General features: G+C 53.8%; 2 protein-coding genes across 5 annotated transcripts in view; one reads left to right on the forward strand and one right to left on the reverse strand.

Annotated features, from left to right (window-relative positions):
- Positions 1-23,110, reverse strand: part of LOC122378857 (band 3 anion exchange protein-like) — a 178,218-nt gene that overhangs the window by 106,684 nt on the left and 48,424 nt on the right. The gene's annotated exons all lie outside the window — the stretch shown is intronic.
- Positions 8,956-15,446, forward strand: LOC122378860. The gene is made up of 2 exons (XM_043360472.1): positions 8,956-9,225; positions 11,829-15,446. Exon 2 carries the CDS (start codon positions 12,507-12,509, stop codon positions 13,773-13,775), a length of 1,269 nt encoding a protein of 422 aa, XP_043216407.1. The 5' UTR covers positions 8,956-9,225; positions 11,829-12,506; the 3' UTR covers positions 13,776-15,446.

The following is a 23,110-nucleotide window of genomic DNA, read 5'->3' on the forward strand; positions in this document are numbered from 1 at the left end:
ATCTATTCATGGTGGCTTACGTGGCAAATTGACTTTCCTTTGTGGGATAATGCCATTTTCATTAGCTCTACTTTGATTAGCGTATGACAGGTGTTCGTGTAAAATAAGCAATTTTACCTATTTCCTTCATCAGTTTGGTAGCTGAAACAGCTACCAATTTACTTCCACTATGACAGTTTCCAGTAACATATGCTACTGATTGGCTAATATTAGCCAATCAGATCTCTGGAGTTCCCCGCAGTGTGTTACAACTATGACGCGGCAAAGACATATTTGGAAATATCATTTCTATATTGATGTGCCTATCTACACTGCATTGGCCTTGCGTGGATGTCATCAAGTGAAATATTTTGGCCTAAGGTCAGTGAGACGCTAGTCGCTTTTCTTCTATACGCTATGCCCTTTTTCAATATGAATACGGTGTCGTGTTCTGACTGCAGACACCTGGTAAGTTTGTGCAGGTCTCACATAAATAGGGTGTGGGGCGAGAGCGCTCTATTGCTTTTCGATCCAGCAGGCAAGGATTTTTTTTTTGTAAGGGAGTATAAGTTGAAGTCACAAATTTATTTAAGAGTTAGTACAGTTGTTTTGGTTCAAAAGTTGGTACATTTGCCTTGTCAAGGGTATGGAACCTCAATATATTGCTAAGTCATATTTTCAGGATGTTAGAGATAGGTATGTTGATGTTTGGAAAAATATATGTTTTGATGATGTCGAGAAATCTAGCAACAGCAAGGACTTTCCTCTCTATAAATCAGTTGCTCGCCAAAGTTTGATGATTTTAAGTTGTGCATGAAGTAATGAGAAAAGGTAATACAAAAATATGAACAAGAAAATTTTGCCCTATGGGCGATCATGATTCTCTTTCTTTGATTGAGGCAAGTTTTGCGACTGAACCATAATGTGCATTGACTGATCCTAGTACCTACAAAACCAACTGCATGCTGAATGGATGAATTCTTCCTGGGTGGCTGCATTAGTTGTATTTTTTTTTGCAATTCACCACACTCCTCTGCATCTTGTAGGCATGGGAGTCATTTCAGGATTAAAATTAATATATCTTGTTTATGAGACTCCTCATGGGTATGGTTATGGCTGCTGGTAGGCTGTAGCCAGCCTTTGTCAGTGAAGGAATTGGCTATGCATGGTTTTGTGCGTACATTTAATTTCAGACCAAATTCTGCCCTAGCCCAGTATGTGCGCTCAGAATGTAGAGGGCATGCCAACATGCTCCTCTCAGCAGGGGCTACGTCCTTGTGAACACTTCCATTCAGAAGATTCAGATTAAATTGATAACATAAATCCTTGGCTAGGTTGGCTGTTGGGGTGCTAGGCTTAAAATATGCATAGACTGTAATCGCTACGCCCCGTGTGGATTGTCCATGAAGGTAATACAATGCAAATTGCAATACAATACAATGCGCTAATGTCAGGTGTTAGCTCAAACTACAGAGCTGCCATTCCAGCTGTTGCAAACCCCATAATAAAAGTGGTATTTCTCCTGACAGCCGAATTCTCCCCAGTGACAGCTGATCCTCCCCAGCTGCATCTGGTCCCCCCCAAAGACAGCTGACACTCACTGGTGGGAGATGACCTTGCCTGGTGGCTGGTGGCAGTGAACCCTTCCCAGTGATAGCTGACCTTCCCTGGTGGGAGGTCACAGGTAACCCCTCCGACGGGTCACCCTCCTGGTTCTGAGCCCCGGCGTCACTGCCTCCTGACACCAGCGAATCCACATTGACAGACTTTTCTGGCGGCAGCAGCGGAGATATCGTTGCTCCGTCTGCGGCGTGGGTGGCCAGCCGGGCGGTGGACTCTGTGGTGCCGGCCGCGCTGTGGGCGCTCACCAACAGCTGGTAGACGATGGCTGGCAGCAGACTGCACAACTCGGCCACGTCCAGGTCGGCCGGGAACGGGCCCTCGCAACGGGCCCTCGCGCCGCCAGCGCGCGCCGCCGGCCAGCCACAGGCGCGCCTCGAACCGGCGGACGGAGCACTCAGCCGGCCAGTCGTGCAGCCGGACTAGGGTGCAGCTGGCGTTGGCCGAGAGCGCGCCCGCCTTTAGCAAAGGCCCGCCGCCGCCTCTCGAAACGGCGCTGCTTGTTACTGGCCTGTTTGCGCTGGTAGACCAAGTAACGCAGGATGGGCTCGCGCGGCTCCCTCGGGGGCAGCCACGACATCAGCATGGACGTTGTCGACAGCAAGACCAGCTTTACGTCGGCCGGCGGGCTGGCACGTCTATGTGCGTCAGGCAGGAGACGGGCGCCGAGTCGGGTCCACAGCCGGCCGCCGTGAAGGCCGCCACCAGGGCCGTGTACGTGGTGAATGGTGCAAGTCCCGTCAGCACCAACTGATTGCCAGTTGAACCGTCCTCCTGCACGTGCACTGGGTACTCTGCTGGCAGCGCCATGCACCGCCAGGTGACCCGATACTTGGTGGCCCGGCCGCCGGCCTCCCCGTTCGTCAGCTGAGACCGATGGAGGAGGGTGACACGGCCCGGCAGGTCAGCTGACGCGGCGCCACCTCCGGCACTCCCTCCTCTGTGGTGGCGGTGACGGGCGAGCCGGCAGGACACTGGCCGGCTCGGTTACAGGCGCTCATCGTGACTGAGTATGCCGTGTTGGGCCGCAGGTGTTTGAGGAGCAGCACCAGCTCCGGTCGGCGGACAGACCTGGTCAGGGTGATCTGGTCGGCCAGCCGGACGTAGGTGATCCGTCCGTGGGTCAGCGACTGCGGCGGTGGCGGGCTCCACGTCAACCGCAGTGTGCGCGGCCCGGCAGGTCGGAGCCGGGCGCCGAGCGGCGGCCCGCCGGGCGGCTCCGGCTCGGTGTGCACCCTCAGCGCGCCGCTGGGCTCGCTGCAGCCGTGCCGATTCACGGCGAACACGTGCAGCCGGTACGAGGGCGCAGCGCCACCCTCGCCGCGAGGATGCTGGCGCGCGCCTCTGCACTGCCCGCCGAGGACCCGCTCCGTGAGCTCGCCGAAGCCACCGTCCCCTGCCGACTCCGCAACGTCACAGGATGGCGCGACCAGGGAAGACGGACACTGGGTACCCTGGGTGTCGCCGCCTCCTCGGTTGAGCCTATGGTCGCCGTACCGCTCCCGCCATGGACCTCACGCGAGGGGATCTCCATCTCCTGCGCCGTCCCGCCCGAGTGCGTCCGCAGCGCCGGCGAACACGCCCGCCGTGCAGCGGCGGAGGCACTGCTGTCCGACCTCCCCGGAGCGGAGCGGGCGACCTGGGTGTGGTCCGACGGATCGGCGGACGGCGGCACCGCCCGCGGAGGAGGCGGCGCCCTGATCGCTCTCCCAACCGGCACCGAGCACACGGTCAGAGCCCCCGCCGGCTCTCTCTGCTCAAGCACACGAGCCGAGCTGGTGGCCCTTCGAGCCGCGCTGGAAGAGCTCGCCAAACCAGACACCTCACCGGACCCGGACAGGTACCCGACCACCATTATCTGCCTCGACTCCAGGGCGGCGCTGCAGACAGTGGACGCGGGCCCGGCGGCACAGGCAAGCCAGCTGGGTGCTGACATCTGGCGGCTCCTTCTGCAGCTTGCCAGCAGCGGACGCCGCCTCCACCTTCAATGGGTCCCGGCCCACTGTGGCCTGCTTGGCAATGAACGAGCCGATGCCTTGGCGCGGGAAGCCGCCGAGCTAGACCAGGCCGGCGCCCCCCTGGACGTCAGGAGTATCACCCGCGCCGCCGCCAGGACTGCTCGCCGCTCTTGGCAAGAGAGCTGGCCCGACGGCTGGTACCGCTTCATCTTCACGGATCAGACTCTGCCCGCGCCGGTCCGGCTTGACAGTCGAGAGGCCGCGGTGGACGTGCATCAACTTCGGGCCGGCCACTGGAGCATGTCAGCCCAGTACCTCCACCGTATCGGCCGCCGGCCGACCGCCGCCTGCCCCGGCTGCGCGGACGCCGGCTGCGCGGACGCCGGCTGTCCGGCCGCCCGGTGCCTGGTGTGCGAGGAGGAGGCGGACACCCCGCAACACGTCCTGCTGCGCTGCCCGTGCCTCTGCGGGGCCCGCCTCCTCGCCATGGGCAACATTCACGGACGCCCCACCGACCTGAGACGGGACGACGTGGTGGCGGCCTTGGCCGCCGGCTTTCGGTCCTTCCAGAGCCGAACGACTACGCCCCGGTGACGGGGCCGGGGGAAAACAACAAACAAACAAACAGGCGCTGGGCTGGAGGCCGGCCACCAGCGCACTCCGCTGCCGGGCCAACACTGTCTCCATGACTCCCAGCTGCCAGACCCGGCCGGCGGCTCGGCGACGCACTGCACCACGTAGTGCGTCACGACGCTGTTGCCGTCGTACCTGGGTGGACAGGCCACCAGCACGGATCGCGCCGATCGGAGGGCGGCTCCGGCCGCTCCGTCACTGTCACGTGCCGCGTGGTGCTGTCCTCGCCGTGACTGTTGCGTACGTGTAGGTACCGCCGTCGGCCCGTCGCGCCGCCGGCGCCGTCAGTGTCAGTTGGGAGGAGCCGTCCGCAGCCGTTACCTGCACAGTGACGTCTCCGTCCGCTGGGGTCACCGGAGCTCGGTCGGGGTCGCCAGCAGGTGGCTGCGCCGGTACCAGCTCAGCTGCAGCGGCCGGTCACCGGACGGCACCAGGCACCACCGAGACGGCTCTCTGACGCTGCTGGAAACGGGCCGGCACGGTAACGCTGTGCGGCGCGGCGCGCCGCAGCGGCTCGTCCACGCCTTTGTCGGCGCTGTAGCCGTACTCTCTGCCGCCGATCTCGGCGATCGTCGGCGGCGACAGGCAGCCGTCGGCGCCGCCCGACGGAGGGTGAGCCGCCCGTCGGCGGAGCCTCGGAGCGCGGCGACTGAACTGAAAGTCCAGTCCACGAAACAATGGGCGATGGCTGATCGGCCGCCAAACAGTTGAAGTCACGACGCTGCCGCCCAGTGCCACTTCCCTGTCCGCCATCTGGTGAAGCCAGCGCGGCGGCACTCTGACGCGGAGCTCGGCCGGGCGGCGCCGCAGCCTGGTCGGCTCGCACGCGCTGGAACACCAGGCTATTGTAGAACTCTGCGCCGACCGTCTCCAGGCGGTGGACGGCCAGCGAATGGTTGCCGCGCGGCCGCCAGCCGGCCGTTGGGCAGCACGCGGTGCGCCGCTGCCGCCACCGGCCAGCCAGCACGCCACCACACGTGTCCCGACAGCGAGTAGCCGCCGACACCGTACGTATGGAGTCCTCGGCCCTGCCGGCTGAGCTTTCCGCCACACCCTGGTAGAGTCCACCGTCCTCCCGGGACACCTGCTGAATCGTCAGCTGACTAGTGACGTCCTTAACTGCCTGTCCTGGACCTGGAACCTGCCGCCCAGCTGGTCGACGCTGACGCCGTCCCTCGTCCAGGTGACAGCCGGCGGCGGTGACGCGGTGGCCGCACAGGTGAATGTGACCGCAGTGTCGACCACCGGCTGCACCGTTTGCTGAACCAGCGACAACAGCAGCCGAGCCGGCAACGCTCCGATCCTGACCTGGGCGGTGGCGAGGTCATCGGTCACGTGACACTGGTACATGCCGGCCACGGAGCGGTTGCCGCCGGTCAGCTGCAGAGCCGGCCGGCTGGCGGCGGCGGGCAGACGGCGGCCGTCCTTGAACCAGACGATGTCGCCGGCTGCCAGGGGCGGCGTCACGTGACAGGTCAGCTGAGCGGGCTGGCTGGTGGTCACCAGCAGCTGACTGGGCTCGATGACAGCGCGGCGTGTCACTGTCACCTCCAGTCGCGTGTTCCGCGCCGCGCTGCCCACCTCCGAGCTCGTCGATCTCGGCATACGCCCGCGTCCCCTGACCTGACCCGGCGCACCACCAGCTGCTGGCCACTGACCTCGACATGACCAGAGTGAAGCAGCGGCGTCGGCTCAGCGCCGCGCACCTCGAGCCACTGGACTATCGGCGGATGGCCCGTGACGAGGCAGTAGAGCTCGACATCGACGCCCTCGGCGACTGTGACGACTCCCGTCTTTAAATGTACCGCCGTATCGGTGCGGTGGATTTATCAAGCCCGACTGAGGAAAGGCTGCTTGATTTGAGAGTAGCCGGACCAGGTGACCTGGGGATGGATAAAGGCTCACTTTGGTTCAGTGACTCAAATTTTAGCAGCCTTTCGTCGATCGGGCTTGATGGATCCACCGCACCGATGCGCGGTGCTTGGGATGTACAGTACATTAGCAGAAAGCGTGTAGATACTATTGAGCAGCCTGAACGCCCTAAAGAGACCCCCCACCTTCAAAAGTTAATGAATTGGCATACAAGTGCTGTTTAATGGATCAGAGTGATCAAAAAAGGAATGTCTACTGGTGTACATTAATTTCAATTGAAAGATATTCACCGTTTTCAGATATTACACTTTTTATTATTTCCCGTGGCCTACACTGTTCATTCGTAGTCATTGGAAAGCAGTTATTTGGTATTTTAAAAATGTGACCGATGTTGAGCGCAAAACAGCATATACCACCACTGCTTCTCGAAGATGTTAATGCAAAACTATAGTCATTTTAAAGAAGATAGTATATAATTTCACGAGACTGCTGCCAAAAATTCCCCCAATAATAATAACCAGTAATTACTACTATGGTATACGCATGAAGGTAACTATGTTGCAACTGTGTCAAAGCACAAAAGAACAGCATTCTGACAGCTCACTGTGTTATGCTGAAGTGGCAAGTTGGATTAAACTTGGTCGGGGCTGAACTTTGATTTTAATTGCTAATTGTTTTGTCATTTCAGAGTGTTAATGGAAACAGACGACGCTGAGCTGGGGCCGGACGCAGCAGGCGACGGACGCTGTGGTGCGCTGGGCTCCTGGTTTCCTGGTTTCACCCGCTGGTAGCGGGTGAAATACGTAGCTGCTCGTCGTCTCCTAGAGCGCCGCGGACGCCGTGGACTGCCCCATCAAAGTCGACGGAAAATCGGTTCCAGCAGCCGACCGTCTCAAACTACTCGGAGCCACCCCCTCAACCGGCTCCTCACTTCGGGGCCCATTGTCGCAGTCTCCGCTCCCGAGTGCGCCCCGGATCCAGCAGCTTCGCAAGCTGACAGCGCCGGGCTGGGGACTAGAGGAACGACAGCTCTGCGCTGTAGCGTCTGGATACGTCCGTGGAGTGCTGGTGCACGCGGCCGCCACCTGGCTCCCGGTGACGCCACAATCCCACGTGGAACTCCTCCAGAGGGAGATGCGGGCGGTGACCCGTATATCACCGGCTGCCCCTTGTTTATCCCAGCCCACGCAGTGATGGTGAAGTCCGGACTGATGCCGGTGCCCGCTGGCCGCCCGGCGAGACGTGCTGGTAGCGAAGCTCTTCGCCAAGGCGCACGCGCTCCCCGAGGGCAAGCCCTCAGGACTATCGCGGAAGATGCCCAGCCGACTGAAATCGGTGACGGGCTGGCGTGGGGTGGGGCACGAAACCTGGCGAGCGGCTGGCATCGCCCTGCGGCTCGATCCTCTGGTTGCATGCCAGCGCGCCGCCGTGGGAGGTGGTCGCCTTCCCAGACTTCACCTTCAGGCTGGACATCGGGACACTGCAGCGCGACGCCTCGGCTGATGAACTACACCTGGCGGCACAGCGACACTTGGCCACCCTCCCCAGCAAGCCATCAGGGTATGAACTGACGCATCGGCGGAAGCGGTAGTCCGCAGCGGAGAAGCCTTCGTGGAGTGTACACGGGTGTGGGAAATGAATGCTAAGTGTATCCAAATTGAAGGCACTGCTCTCGAATGATATAAATATACTGAACAGCTTTGGATTATTTGTATTCCAAATGTTTACTTTCAGGACGAGTACTCCTTGTCATTCGGTCGTCAACTCCTCCCTCCGACCCCGGCTTAGCGCAGGCACGTATAACCTAGAATTTGGCCGAGGGGGGGGGGGAGCGGAGGAATCCCGTAGAGAGAGCCTCCTACCTACAGAGGGCCCTCTACCCGAGGAGTCAGAGGGGCCCTAGTGGTCAGACACAGACACTAGCGGCTATTCACAGGAGGCCCCATGTAGTAAATTGAAGGACCCTAGGTGGCAGGCGAGTCGGAGAGCCTTGATTGTCCTGACGTGATTTTTGGGGGGATTCCCATGAATTTCGTTCGTCTCCGACGTGATTTTGGCCAACGTGGGCCTTCTACCAGCATGGGCCTTGAAACCCCCTAGGGGGAGGCGCGCCCCGTCCGTCCCCCCTTGGGTACGTCCCCGGTCGGTCCAGCGGCTCCACACGCGCCTACCGAAACACAAGAAACTCTTGCCATTATGTTTGCTTCTGACGCAATCATGACAGAATTACGCTCTTTTGATATGCATGCTGCCATTGCTTTGGAGTCGGTCTTTTCAATTTCTGCGTTTTTTGGATCGGCTCCACTCTCCAGACAGTCGGCTCAGCCTGATCGACCAGAGCAATGCGACACCTATACCAACTTGATACCAACCTACTTGGCGGGGTGGTCAATTCATGAAGTGCGAATGCGAAACATGGCAATAGATGGCGGAACGAACAGCATGGGGATTGGGGAATGGGGAAGGCTGGGACAGGCATTGAGGAATGAAATCCGTCACTTCCCAGATTTCGAACTCATCCTTAGAGTGCATTACTTTTATGTGCTTGCGTTCGGTCTTGGGATTTCTCAGCAGATGTCGCCAACAGTAGAGAAATTGATCTAGAATGTCTCGTTATCGGAAAAGTATGGTAGCTATACGCCAAATGGTTTTTGCGTTTAGCTACCATATTACTTCCGATATGACTGTTGACATTACTGCCGATATGACCGAGCAGTGCATTGGCAATATGCCAAGGGCAGTAACATGCCGTCAGTCACGTCAGTCATCGGCCTTGGCTATCTGTAAGAATCTTGGCAGGAATCTTGGCCTTTTCTTGGACCCATAGCCTCGGCCTTCGACCAATCATATCGCCGAATTCGCAGGCAGTGAGAGACAAATGCGGTGTGCCGAAGACATATTGGGTGTCTCAAAATCACTGAGAACTCTATAGTCTATAGCTCAAAATTTAAGCCCTGGACTTTTTTAGCTCTACCCCATTGAGTGGCATTCTCGTGAAAATTATGTAAATATATTTATCAGAATAAGGGTTAGAGTATGGGGCGGCGGGTGAGGTGCAGAAGAAGAATAAGAAGAAGTTGTACCTATCCAGTAATTTTATCTTAATTTGTGGACTAGACGAAGACTAGATTTTGATGAAGAAATCGACAAACTTGAACTGCAGGTAAGGTGTTGGTTTGTCATGCCGATTGTCTTGAAACCCTTTCCTTTTAATCTTTCAATTAAAATCATCAACTCCTATTCAAACCACCAAAGAGCCGACAGATCTCACTCAGTTCAAATTTTCATTCAGAGGCCAGTTTTACTTTACCCGATTTACCAACAAAAATAGCTGCCTGGAATTGTTCTCCTTATATATCCATTCCACGTAGGTTATAGGTACAACATACAGAGAGTAAACGCGATTGTCATGTAAGCAGGGAGGGCTTCACCATTTACGCTCCATATGTGAATTAGCCTTTAGGCAAAATAATCCGTCAGGTGGCTATTTTCTGTTTGTAAAACTGGCCTCAGATGGAGTGCTTTCATTTGATTAACCATCACACGATCAGGCATCAACAAAGTTTGTGGTTTTAGAATCTTGAAAAACTTTCTTGGGAGTGGCACTTGGTAGACATCCGTTTGAGATTCTGCTAGAGCAATAGCATCGTGCTCAAGCCAGCCAAATTTTAGACTGCCAACACAAGAAAAAATGCTTGGTTAATCAGATTTTAGGCATCAAAATATTAGGTAAGGCATCAATAGGCATTTATTCAATTCAATTCTGGTGGTAAAAATCATGACCATATATTGGCATGACATAAATTTTTAATTTGTTGTGGTACACCTTGTTGTATATTGAGGCTTGAAGATGCTCAAACAGATGATATTTTTGATGCAATTGTTGATGAAGACTGAAGTCCAGTGAAAAATAAAAAGCAGAAATTTTCCTGACCTTACCTTCCCTACTAACCTTCAACCTCCAAGAGGGGGAGGGAGAGGGAGAGGGGGAGAGAGAGAGAGAGAGAGAGAGAGAGAGAGAGGGGAGAGGGAGAGGGAGAGAGAGAGAGAGAGAGGGAGAGGGAGAGAGAGAGAGAGTTACCTAACTCTATCATGTAAAAGCTGCTTTGAGAAAATAGCACTGTGTTTTATCCTGGCTTCATGACTCTCTAACGCTCCTTGAAACACCCGCTTGTTTTCTGACAATTGGTGATACAGAGAGGGTCTGCATTAATGTCCAAGTATGGTCATTTAGGATCAATTTTTGGTGCCCTCGTTTTATATTATTCCAGCAGCCTTAGTTTGCCCAACTGACATGCGCTGAATTTGGCGCATGTGACGTTACACCTGACGTGCGCCGAAATTTTAGGTGGAACCCTGCCACTACGCCAACCATAAGTTAACCCGCGACCGCCTGGGGGGGGGGTCGGATCCGACCCCCCCCCCCCTCCGTTTTTCTTGAATAACTCATGAACCGCTTGCGCTATCAACTTGAAACTTCGCATACCTTCTCCCCCATCAATTTGACGTCTCCTGTGCAATTTTTAAGAAAAATTTTCAAAAATTTCTGAGATATATCGATTTTAGTGATGTAACTACATGGCATTTTCAGTCAAAAAATGGTAAATGTTTAAAAAATCGCCAAAAATCGAGGTTTTGAGCAAATTGCAAATTAAAGACATGAAAAGACGCAACTCAACGAGTTCTTTAAAATGGCTATCTCGGATTCTCCATAAAATGCGTTTTTCACCCCTAAAAATTCAAAAAACTATATTTTTTGGAAAACAGCTAATAAAATCCAAAATTTTGAGAATTTCCAAAAAACCGGAATATATGTTATAGAGCTCTATTAGAACATTAGATGTCCCAAATTTCAACTTTCTATCTTGATTTTTGACCCCCAAATTGTAAAAAATAGCTCCAACATGCATAGGGCATGGTGACGTCATAAACATTTTAGCGAATTAGAGGCACTTCTGAACATCGCATGTGAAAACAAATGGCACCACTAGATTCCTGGGACAAAGCTCGTCTAGAAAAGTGCATTTTTATGTCAAAAATAAAAAGTTGAAAAATTGACCTTTTTTCTCAGCCCTCGTTTAGTATAAACGATTTTTTATGCTTTCAATGCACACTTATCACCAGCACAGTGACTTGGGGTCACATATAACCATTACCATCGGATTTGGCGTGAAAAATAAGCCATAAAACATGTGTCGCACGCCCATGTAGCAGAAAGTGAAAACCGTGACCTTTCGTGACCTGACCTGACCTTGACCCGTACTTAGTATGACCCCTATACGCACATGGTACCTTCACTAGATCTTTGAGGTCATTTGTGGTGAGTTTCGAGCAGCAGCTATCGATTCCGCTGTCCGTAAGCCTAATCATGCAAAACCCCTGAATTTGACCTTTGACCTGACCTTGACCCGAAAGTTGACCTCAATCTTAAAATCTTAAGAGTGCTTTGGGAAGGTCTCGTAGAGACCTTTCGAACGCCGCCTCGCGGGGCTCGATACGACCATTGGTTCTCGAGATAACAGGGGGGCGGGTCGGATCCGACCCCCCCCCCCCAGGCTGATGTGGGTACGGAAATAGCCCAGGCGGTGCCGGGTTAAGGCATGATCACTGCTCAGTTGCGCAGGTTCACCAGAACAGCGTCATGGGTGCAAAATGACCACCGCAGCGCCCGTAAACCCAAATAAACAAACAAGCAAACATCAGTTGCGCAGTTAATGCCGATTTTCACAATTTTGATTGTCTATTGATGTTGTTTGGTCATTTCAGGACTCGTGGCGCTGCTCGCCTCCTCGCCAATGCGAACGCGTTCTCTGAGGACAACCCGCCCAAGGCTACCATGGCGAAGCCACGCCACCGCGCCGGCTATAGACTCACGGTCTGAAGCGAGTTTGGGCGCGACGGCTGGCGAGCCAAGGCGGCGGAAAGTCGTCTGGCGGAGCTCCCGTCTAAGGCGAGCTTGATCTGGTCAGACAGCTCCGCCACCGATGGTGTGCTAGATGGAGGAGGAGGGGCCACCCCCCCCCCCGAACCGCGACATCCGAGAGGTGCGTGTCGCGGCAGGCGCCCTCTGCTCTAGCACGCGCGGCGAGCTATTCGCCCTAGATCAAGGTGGCCGGAACATCGGTCAAAGGATCCCCGCACCTGAGACTCCTAGGAGTCACCTTCGACAGACTCCTCCACTTCGGGGAACACTGCAAGAACCTGCGCCGGAAAGTGAAGCCCAGGACGGCTCAGCTGAGGAAGCTGACCGGTCGCAGCTGGGGCCTCCAGGAGGCGCAACTACGGACCGTTGCCAACGGATACGTTCGGGGCGCCCTGGAGTACGCGGCAGCAGCGTGGCTCCCGGCGGCGTCTGAAGCTCACGTCGAGCTGATCGAGCGGGAGCTGCGAGCGGCGGCCCGTGCGGTCACTGGCTGCACGGCCTCGACCCCGACCGCGCCGCTGATGGCCGAGGCCGGCATCCCGCCGGCGCGAGTACGATGCCCGGCGCTGGCCGCCCGCATGGTGGGCCTGGCCGCCTCGCTGCCCGGCGACGACCCGCTCCACGCCGTCGGGGAGATGCACGTCGCGCCCCGCCTGAGGACGACCACCGGATGGCGTGACGTCGGCCACCGCGCCCTGGCTTGGACAGGCGCGGCCGACGTCAAAGTGGAAGGACGCCCTACAAAGACTATCCCACCGTGGGACCACCATGGAGAAGCCGTGACGTTCTGCCTGGACGTCGGCCCCGGCGGCCAGAGAGCGGCCCCTGCGCACATACGGAGGGGAGCGGCAGAGGCCACATTGGAACATCTGCCGCCCCGCGCCACCTGGATATGGTCGGACGGCTCGGCGGAGGGAGGCGTCTCCCAAGGCGGGGGCGGTGCCACCATCACCTTCCCGTCGGGAGAGACTCGGGAGGTCCGAGTCCCAGCGGGCCAGCTCTGCTCCAGTACGCGGGCAGAGCTGTGTGCCCTGAAGGCGGCCCTGAACGCCATCCGAGACGCCGACGCCGACATCGCAGACGACCCAATAGTCATCTGCACCGACTCCCAGGCCGCCCTGAGGATGCTGGAGAGCGGCGCCTCCTCCCAGACGACTCACCTAGGGATCTCCATCTGGGAGGACCTACTCGCTCTCTCCAGCCGAGGGTCACCGATCCGCCTCCAGTGGGTCCCGGCGCACTGCGGCCTGCGGGAAAATGAGAGGGCCGATGAGCTGGCCAAGGAGGCCTCCGGCCTACCCCAGGAGGCAGCAGCAACAGACGTGAGGACGCTAACGAAGGCCGTCGCACGCTGCGCCTCCCACCGCTGGCGGCAGGAATGGCCGTCCAGCTTCTTCAAGGACATCATGCGGGACCGTATGCCGGCTCCGCTCAACAACCTCGACCGGGATGCCGCCGTCAACGTCCACCAGCTGCGGGCCGGGCACTGGGGTCGCTCGCAGCAGTATCTGCACCGTATCGGGCGGCGCCCCATCCCGACCTGCCAGCAGTGCAACCTCAAGGCGTGCCCCGCAGCCCGCTGCATCGTGTGCAGAGAGGGCGCCGACACCCCGGAGCATGTGTTGCTCAGGTGCCCGTGCCTGGCCGGCGCCCGCCTGCGACTGACGGGCAACATCCACATCCGACCAGAGCAGCTGAAGGACGGCGAGCTGGTGGCGGCCTTGGCCGCCGGCTACCTCCGCCACAAGGAGCCCCTCACGGGGTTACAGGCCGGCCCCAGCCGGCCCTGAGGGGAACACCAACAACAACAACAACAGCTATTCGCCCTAAGAGCGGTGTTGGAGGAGCTGGCCGGACGGATGGTACCGGTCGATATGGGTCGACCGCCGTCTGTCCCAACGGTAGCGCCGATCGACGTGGCACTATCTGCAAGGCAGGCGCGCGCGCGCGACAGGCGCGCCACGGCAGGCGCGCGCGCGACGCTGCGCGCGCCTGCCGGTCGATATGGGTCGACCGCTGTCCTGGCTCCGTCCTGGAGGCCGACCGTGCAGTCGTTATCGACATCCGCCAGTACCTGCTCTGCATCGGCCGCCTCCCGAGGCCGGATGCCCACAATGCAACGACGTGGAGTGCCCTGCTGCCCGATGCCGCGTCTGCCGCGAAGAGGCTGGCACTCCACGGTATGTGCTGCTGCGATGCGCGGCGCTGGCGGCGTTACGACAAAGAGCCTCGGCAGCTGAACTGCTTCAAGCGACGTAACGATATCTGCCCTCCCCTCCCCTATCGAGCCGCGTGGGTGTGGACGGACGGGTCGGCAGACGCGAGAACCTGCAGCGAAGGAGCTGGGGTCTACGGGTAGTAGCAGGACGAATGGACTGATGAGCCGCGTGTCCCGGCCGGTCCATTCTGCTGTTCCAGCTCCAGGACCGGCCGCGCCGTCGCCACCCGTCCGGCGTCAGTGGAGGACCGCTCATCAGCTGTCGATTTTCATCAGTTTCGTTTGGACCACTGGTCGGGCTCCTGCCAGTGCCGACATTGGATTGGGCGGAGTCCTACCGGTGAATGCCGCGAGTGCTGCAACATTGGCTCGGTACATCTCGGTACATTTTCCCGAGTCTGGTGTGGCTACGGGGAGACGGATTTGGTGACCCTGGCTGCCGCCGTGAGAACCATCCAGAACCGTACGGCTATGCTGCGGCAGCGGCTGAAAGGAACGCAACAACAATAACTACAACAGCAGCTGCTAATGAAAGGGGAAATCATGGAGCCGGATGACCCGGCACATGACGCTCAGCCAGCTGAGAATGAGAGCAGCTATCAAATCGCCAGCAGGGTGCTGCGGCAGGCGGCTGGTAACTGACGACCTTGGTAGAGAGAGCTTCTCCGCTGATGCGGATGAAACTACCCCCTCTCGGGTTTGTTTGACGCCGTCTCCGTCGTCGACTCTTTCGCCTGGGCCGGCTGGCGACCGCGCTACATTTCTTGTGCAGTGACTCGTAAGTCGTAACTGTGTTCACCAAACTTTTAAAACTCCCCACGTTAGCATCTTTAAAGAATGTTTTCCTTGTACACTGCTGCAATGTCTTATGTAGGCATATTGTACAGTCTAAACGAGTGTGGAATGCTTTGTTGTGCTTGTTCTGTATTTCGTTTGCTATTTATCACGATGACTATAATTCATTTTGACCAACCCTTGCCTTGTTACAATTTTAGTGGATGGTTTCTGAACTGCTGTTTGCATTATAGATGTTGCTAGTGCGTAGACGCCAAAGATTACTTTATACCTATTGACGCGCCAGATAAAGGAGGTGAAGTATTCCTCTGATCTATACCTACGGAATTCCTTTATGTGTGTTTTGTAATCGATATTGGCGGTTTTCTTATGTGATGCGGTGTAGAGCGTGACTGAGGAAGGCGATGTTTAAAGTTGCTAGTTATTTTTCAATACATCTATGATCGGACTGTCGTGCTTGCTGTAGGTCGGACTTCCGTTCTTGATGGTGATTGGACGCACGTGCCGGTAGTTCACAACAATGCGGCTTTCGATTATACACCTTTTTGCACTCAAAATAGGCATCTTTTCATTCAATTTCGGCGAATTGCACGATAGGCGTTATCACAAGTGTATTCGCGGCCATTGGGGCGACGTAAGAAAAGAAGAAAACAACTGGCCCCAAGAACTTTAAATTATCAGTTAGCATGCACATTGTCCTTGATATGTAGAGAATTTACCATTAATTGTTAGAGAAAATTGCATTTAAAATCTTCCATTTATTCTTTTTTTCATCGTTTGCACAGTATGTTCTTTTACTAATCTAGAAACACTAATTAGAAATAGTTCCCGCATCATCAAGAACAATAGGGAAGGCTTGAAGTGAATAAAATAATCTAAACGGTTTTGTAATCCATGTGAAGACACTTCTAAAATTGCCTGTAGCACAGACTTCTCTATATATGGACTGTGCGCTGATTTGGGAAATCAGCATTGGAGGCCCAAATTTCTGAAGGCTGAAACCGTAATATGAACCCATATGTTGTAACACAATACCCTTTTATTGTTTCCTGTCGACAGGCTGAATTTTATGTAATATATTTTGTTTTTGTACTATATATTGCTCGTAGCTCAGAATAAGAAAGGCTTCTGGTCGATATGAATCTGTATTGGAACATCATTTCACGTTCATCGACACCCATTGATGTCCTCATGTCAAGTTCATCTCACATTGCACCAGTGGGCTTGAAAATGGCGTTAGTCCATTTTCACCGCGGGATCCAGCGAGAAAGGGTGGCTATCATCCCTTTCTTCTTCCCCCGTGTGCTGGATTGTTCACATCTCTGACATGGCTGGCTACAAACTCGCGCGACAGTGTACCGACCGCGCTGGTGGTAAAGGTTGGCGGTAATGCCGATGGGGGACTTTACGGGAAAATGTGTGTCTGCTGCAACGGTGTCTTCACTGTTCTTCTCTGCTACTCACTTTTTCGCACCACGCATCTACACATAGTCGCACTTTCACACATTCGCACATGCGCATCACCAATTGCAACGTATCCCTCCGTCTGCTCGTTTTCCACTCGCTGCTGAATGATAAGGCGATAGCTCTTGTGACGGTCGTTCCCATCACGTTGTCATGCTGTAGCTATTGTTGCTTTTATTGTGTCCCTTCGTCCCATGGAGACGTAGCCGAGCAGCTCTGAAGGGACCTGTGGGCGGCCCCCAGGGCCACCACGATGCTGCCGCTCCGCACCTTCTCCATGTTGGGGTTGATGGTCGCCATCAGGCGATGTCGGGTGCCCATCAGAGCCGTGCACCGCAGGAGGACATGCTTGGGCTGTCCGCCTCCTCTCAGCAGACGGGTAGAGTGCGGCTCTGCATTGTCGGTCGTCGCACTGGTTGCACCCCGACAGCCAGGAGGGCGCCAACCCGACTCTGTGGCGCCATTGGGAGGAGCTTGTCCAGTGGCCGGCGCGGAGCTGGTGGATGTCCACCGCCGCTGGCCGGTCGCCGCCGGCAACGGTAGGCGGGAGTCGATCCCCGTCAGCTGGTGGAACCAGCCGGCTGGCCAGGCCCCGACGGTGCGAGCCCTCGCCACTCTGGCGGCGGCCCAGTGGGCCTTCTGGACGTCTATAAGGATTTGTTTTTAGTCGAGTATGTTTGCCTTCTTGGCGATGGTGTCGGCCCTCTCGTTGCCTTCCAACCTGCATTGTGAGGGCACCCACTGTAGGTAGACCAACAGGCCTCCAGCTGTCAGTCCCCAGGGGGCTCTCCAGATGTACACTCCGAGCGAGGAGTGCCGGGCGGCCCAGCTACATCGGAGGGCGGCGAGGGCGGACTGCGAGTCGGTGCAGGCTACGATGGTGTCTTCGGCGTGCGGCGGGTTCTCCAGCAGCTAGGAGAGAGCAGCTCGGAGGGCGACCATCTCAGCTCGGAAGCTGGAGCACAGGTAACCTGCCGGGGCGCGGATCGAGTGCTCTTCCCCGTTCGGCCAAACCATTAGTGCCCCCGGCGCCTCCGTCATATTCTGTAGCTCGTTAGTTACAGTATGCTCTTCGCCCTTGGCACATTTCTTGGCTTCTCCATCAAAAATGTCCACAGCTGGCCTAGAAATGGTGACCTGCCAGTTTCCTGAGATATCCAAAGTAGAAGTTCCTGTAATAACAGGCCACCACCGGCACAGATGTTTGTCCCAGCTACTTACACTCCAATCAGTCCTATGCATCTTGTTTCTGCTCCACCGCTATTTTTCCGTCCGTTCTTCGCAGACTGGCGTATTCTTGAGCTTCCCGATCCCGATGCAAGTTTTGCGGTAACATTTAAGAGCGGCAACCTTCATCGTTTAACATTGATGCGAAGGGTACGAATTCCATCATTTCATCGAGCATTCTTCCGAGATGATTTGATCCAGACCATAATGAACTACAACCCCATACGACACACAGGATAAACTTCATTGTTTGATTGAATAAGCTTACTTCTTTTGGATGTAGTGGCGTATCACTGCCATGGGTATGGCATTATTTAGCGCGGCGTAGCTTCGAACTGCGATGGCGAGTTGTTCTTTTCACATTAACTGCTGGTCAAGTTAAGTCTTTGTAGCTCCTTTCAGTGAGTCTTTTTTTTTCTCCAGAATAAAATAAGGCACTAGGCATTATAGGAAGTATGCTGAGACTGGCGCCGTCGATAGCGTCCTGTTTTTCTTCTTGCTGTGTGAGTCTCACAGGAGTCAGTGTTTGCAAAAGTAAACTTGCAAATCTGATTGTCCTCAGCGTTATCTCTTATCTCGATTGATGGTTTCGTCTGTGGACATTTTTTTCCTTTTAGTTATACGGGAGGCTAAGAAGTTGCCTTTTTGCTAGAAATCATGTTTCGTTTCACATTTTTCTTGCCCTGACTCTGGCTTGATACCCGGAATGACATCTTCGCACCACACGTTTTCTGATCCGGTCGTGATGAGGTAGTGATCGATAATATTCTTTCCTTTTTTGACCATTTTTTTTCGAGCTATTTCTTACTTATTTTTACTGCTTCTTGCGGCCCTATATAATGTATCGTTATTTCTCAAAACCCTTTTCAAAACCAACGTAAATGACTAGTTCCGACAAATTAGCAACGACAACCAACAATGCAACCAACATTCAAAAGCAAGAAAATGCGCGCAAAGTACGGCTGCATTTGTGAAGTATATACCTCCAGCGTGAACAAATGGCTAACTGAACGAGAAAAGATGTTCTCATTTATATACATTTATTTCTTATTTATTTTGAATTCAACAAAAAAATGTAATCCGACAGGTAGATAAAAGTATGGGCTATCCTATATCCAAATTTGTAAATATTCTGACACCCTTTTCATTGTAAAAAGATGGATAAAAGTGCACTTATTTTTGGGCCTCCAATGCTGATTTCCTCGGATCAGCGCACAGTCCATATATAGAGAAGTCTGTGCCTGTAGAAATATTAAAGGCAAAAGTTCAACTTTTTCACAAGACGGATGGCTATAAACCTATTCAACGTGTGACAACTCAGCCGGTATTTCGTCGCCTACAGCCCAGCTTTCCCTAGTGACCGATAGAGGCGCTGCTATCGATGTCCGCCCGTGCCGCCTAACGATTCAATTTTAGCGATCTCTCTATTCGAAGCAAATGAGAGATCGCTAAAATTGAATGCAATTCGCCGAAATTGAATGAAAAGATGCCTATTTTGAGTGCAAAAAGGTGTAGATTTAGATGCATTTAAAGTGTTTGTATGCGTAGTCCTGAGTTTCGAGATATTATCCTTGCGGGCTTCTTGCCAACAGATTGTCCACTTCTGTGTCCAGTACTCATCCCACTCACGAGGCTCAGTTGTGTTTGCCAACCCCTATACGGAAACATTGGCCAGATAACTGACTACTACTGAAATTTTAAGAAGCGTGGGCAGTAGGGCATAACGAACGGTTCTCAGGTTCAGTAGCCGCGGAGCACCTTCAATTAAGGGAGGCAGCGCCGACTTTTGGTCCCATTCTTTCCATGCAGGCCGAAATCAAAGGGGGGCACGGTGCCCCGGTGCCCTCCCCGTTCCGCCGCCTATGCTCAGGTTATTTCTGACCTGACAGGCTCAGGGAGGATTGCTCTTTGTTGCTTTTCTCCGATGAACCCTCTTGCTGCACACTGGCTGATCCAAAGGATAGAAGGGACGGGGGGGGGGTGGAGACGTATGAAAAAAGAAGACAATGTTCTTAACCTAGCGCACGAAATCAATTCTTAAAAATGAAAATAAAACGAATAAGCTTCCGTTAAGAAGCCACCGTTCCGTAACTTCCGTTCCATTCCACGACTCGCACTTTCCAGTGACTTGCTGCAGTAGCGTCATCTATACCTCGCCCTTACTGCCGGGAAGGCCGCGAGTTGCGACATCTATACTATGTCTAAGCCTGAAGTACCTCTTTAGTGTTCATCCGCCACGATGTATTTATTTTTGTCGATCGGTTTGGTCCTTCTGGCCGGATAGGTCGTCAGAATTATCTGAAGGTGCCTGAAATGTCTCGTTAGTGGAAAAAATGTCTCGTTAGTGGAATTCCACTATCTGGCAACTAGCCCTATGTAAACGCGGCTAATAAAGACTGAAGGCTTAAGTTTACTCAAAGTCGTGAAAAGGAAGCCATATGCCTCAAGTTAGGTTCAATAGGAGCACTTCAGCCTCCCTGGTCTAGTAGGACTTAGAAATACCTAGGTTTCCACGCCTGGGCACGTGCAGCGGCCTCAGTGCTTAATTCGAATTGCAAGCAGTTTGAAAATTTGCAGCAACTTCCATAAGCTTCGCAGCACGTCCTTGCACTGCACAAAACGATCTTATGTCTCCCTTTCTGCATTGCCGAATAAGGCCTGCCCCTCTCCAGTGTTCACCATATGCAGAAATGGGACAGTCCTTCATACGTCCTCCCGTCGTCGCCTCTTGCACCCAACCCGATCGGCGATCGGCGCACGGGGTCGCCTTTTTGCAGCTGAAGCGCGATGCCGGCTGTTGAAAGGACACTTTATGACTGACAATCGGCCACTGATCAGCGGCTGGAGACGCAGGCTGCTCACGCTCATCGCGCAGCAGCGCGACAGTGGCCTTCGACAGGTCACAAAGTCATCGGTAATGCGTGACAGATTCACAGATTCGCCTGTAACATGTGACGGACCCACCGGTCACATGCCACAGACTTCCTGGTCACACGTCCTAGACACATGAATATTTACCGGTAACATATTCACAGATCACAGCCTGATCGGTTATTTGTCACAGGCACTCACTTTTCATCGGTAACACATCTCACAGGCCGCAAAGTCACAGGTCCGAGTCGTTGCGTCGGCAAGTAAAGCGTGTTCTGTTCGTAAACGCACTGTGATCAATCACACAAGGAAGACTTACCCAGGTTTCGTGCGCATTGATATTACGCGAAAACACCATCAGTCATTGAATCCGGTTCACAGCCGAAGTTCTGTTCGGCTGCTGCACAGCGATTGGAGCCAACTGGTACTCACTACTCAGCTGAATTTAAGAATGCCGCAACGCTCAAGCTACAACAAACATCCAGGCTAATATGTATACTGTGCGACGGAAGCGACCATTCCACTTGAGGTCACTACAACTTGGCAATACGGTCACGAATACACCGAGCATGAAGCTACACACTCAGCAGTGCACCCTTTACACAAGAACAGGCATCGAGCGCATGATTATGGAAAACAACTAGATCAATAATGGCATTATTTTGCATCATGAATTAACAGCTGAACACATGGAAATAATGAGATACTGTGAGTACTGCAATGATTGATTAATCCCCCAATAGATCAAGAAGTAGTCAGACGTCGTCACAAACGAAATAGTTAGTATTCCCAATTCATAAATTCGCTAAAACGCCTAGCTATTCATTCTGTAAATACATGCACCGTTGTAATGCCGTCGCGGCAGAGGTAATCGGTAATCACGACCAAGTCACTTTTGACTTCAATCAAGCCGTCCTGCAGGTTGGCAGCAATGATCAACAGCGTATATTAGTGGTAAGGTAATTGTGATTATTGTAATTACTGTGCTGTTACAAGGTAAACAAAACGCATCGCGCTGGATGCACTGGCCACCAAATCAGGAAGGTTACTGCATATTCATACAAAATAATTGAAATCGCTCATAAACGGTTCTCTCCTCCTGAGCAGCGGTCACAATTCGGCAACCCCCTGAACTTCAAAGCGATGATCTCATAGACCCATCTCACGCATCAAAACACTCCGTGTGCTGACAGCAGACGCTGCGAGGCGCACAAAAACTTCACATTCTTACCACGCACAGTCCTCATCTCGTCTTCAGTCAGACCATGGCGGTAGACACACCGCGGCCCCGGCGCACAGTGATGCAAATGGGGTTCACGAGTGGCCATAAATACCCAAAAGTCAAGTTTACCAAATCGAGTTAATTGCGATATGGCCGAGTAGACAAATGTTTGGGGCATCTGAAATCACATGGTTTTCATGTTTTTGTCAAAACCGGCCTCGTGCATAATCGTCAGAAGTCGTGACATTTTCTAGGTCGTAAAATAACGGTCAGACGCTCGCAAGTTCAAACGCCGCTGGTTTGCGTTCATTTCGTACGAATTGAAAAAAAAATTATGCATGGGAATGATCCCCAAAGCCTTCTGCTTCTAATGCCGGGTCACAAACGGCCGTATCTCATTCGCTTTGGCGGTAATCTGACTATTTATCATCATGTTGCAATCGCAGTTTTTTACTAAGAAAAAAATGCTTTCGTTTCACCTACAGCACCTAACACAGTGTGTGCCCGTTAGTCCACCATACCATAGCCTTCCCTAATCATTTCTGAGTCGCATCGTGAAAGAATTAAGGCACTAGCACAGGGCTGACCGGCGCTACAGAGGTTTTTGTCCGGGCGGTCGGGTGCCGCAGTGGGCGCGCAGTGGGCTGGTGGGTGCCGCCGCGCGGCGTCCGGGCGGCGCGGCGGCGCGGCCGCCCGGGCCGCCCGCTGCGCCGCGGCACCCGACCGTGCCGGACGAAAACTTCTGTAGCGCCGGTCAGCCCTGTGCTGGCGCCTTAATTCTTTCACGATGAGACTCAGAAATGATTAGGGAATGCTATGATATGGTGCACTAACGGGCACACACTGTGTGAAGTGCTGTAGATGAATTGAAAGCAAATATTTTTGGTAAAAAACTGCGGTTGCAACATGATTACGAATAGTTAGCTCACCGCCAAACAAAAATAGATACGGCTTTTTATGACGTGGCATTAGAAGCAGCAGGTTTCGGGGATCATCTTCATGTATAATTTTTGCAGTTTGTATGACATGAACGCACGCTAGCGGCACTTGAATTTCAAGTACCTGACAGTCATTTTACGACATCGAAAATGTCTCGACTTCTGACAATCCTACACGAGGCCGGTTTTGACAAAAACATTAAAATCATACTTTTTCAGACACCCCAAACATTTGCCTGTTTGACCATATTACGATTTATTCGATTAAGTGAACTTGAATTTTGGGCCTTTTTCGTATTTATGGCCACTCGTGAACCCCATTTGCATCACTGTGCGGCGGCAAGCAAGGCTGACTTGAACGAGTATGGCCCACCGGTCACGTGACGGCCT

This window comes from Amphibalanus amphitrite, unplaced genomic scaffold, assembly GCF_019059575.1.
Source record: "Amphibalanus amphitrite isolate SeventyFive unplaced genomic scaffold, NRLGWU_Aamphi_draft 000066F_arrow, whole genome shotgun sequence".
Classification (NCBI taxonomy): domain Eukaryota; kingdom Metazoa; phylum Arthropoda; class Thecostraca; order Balanomorpha; family Balanidae; genus Amphibalanus; species Amphibalanus amphitrite.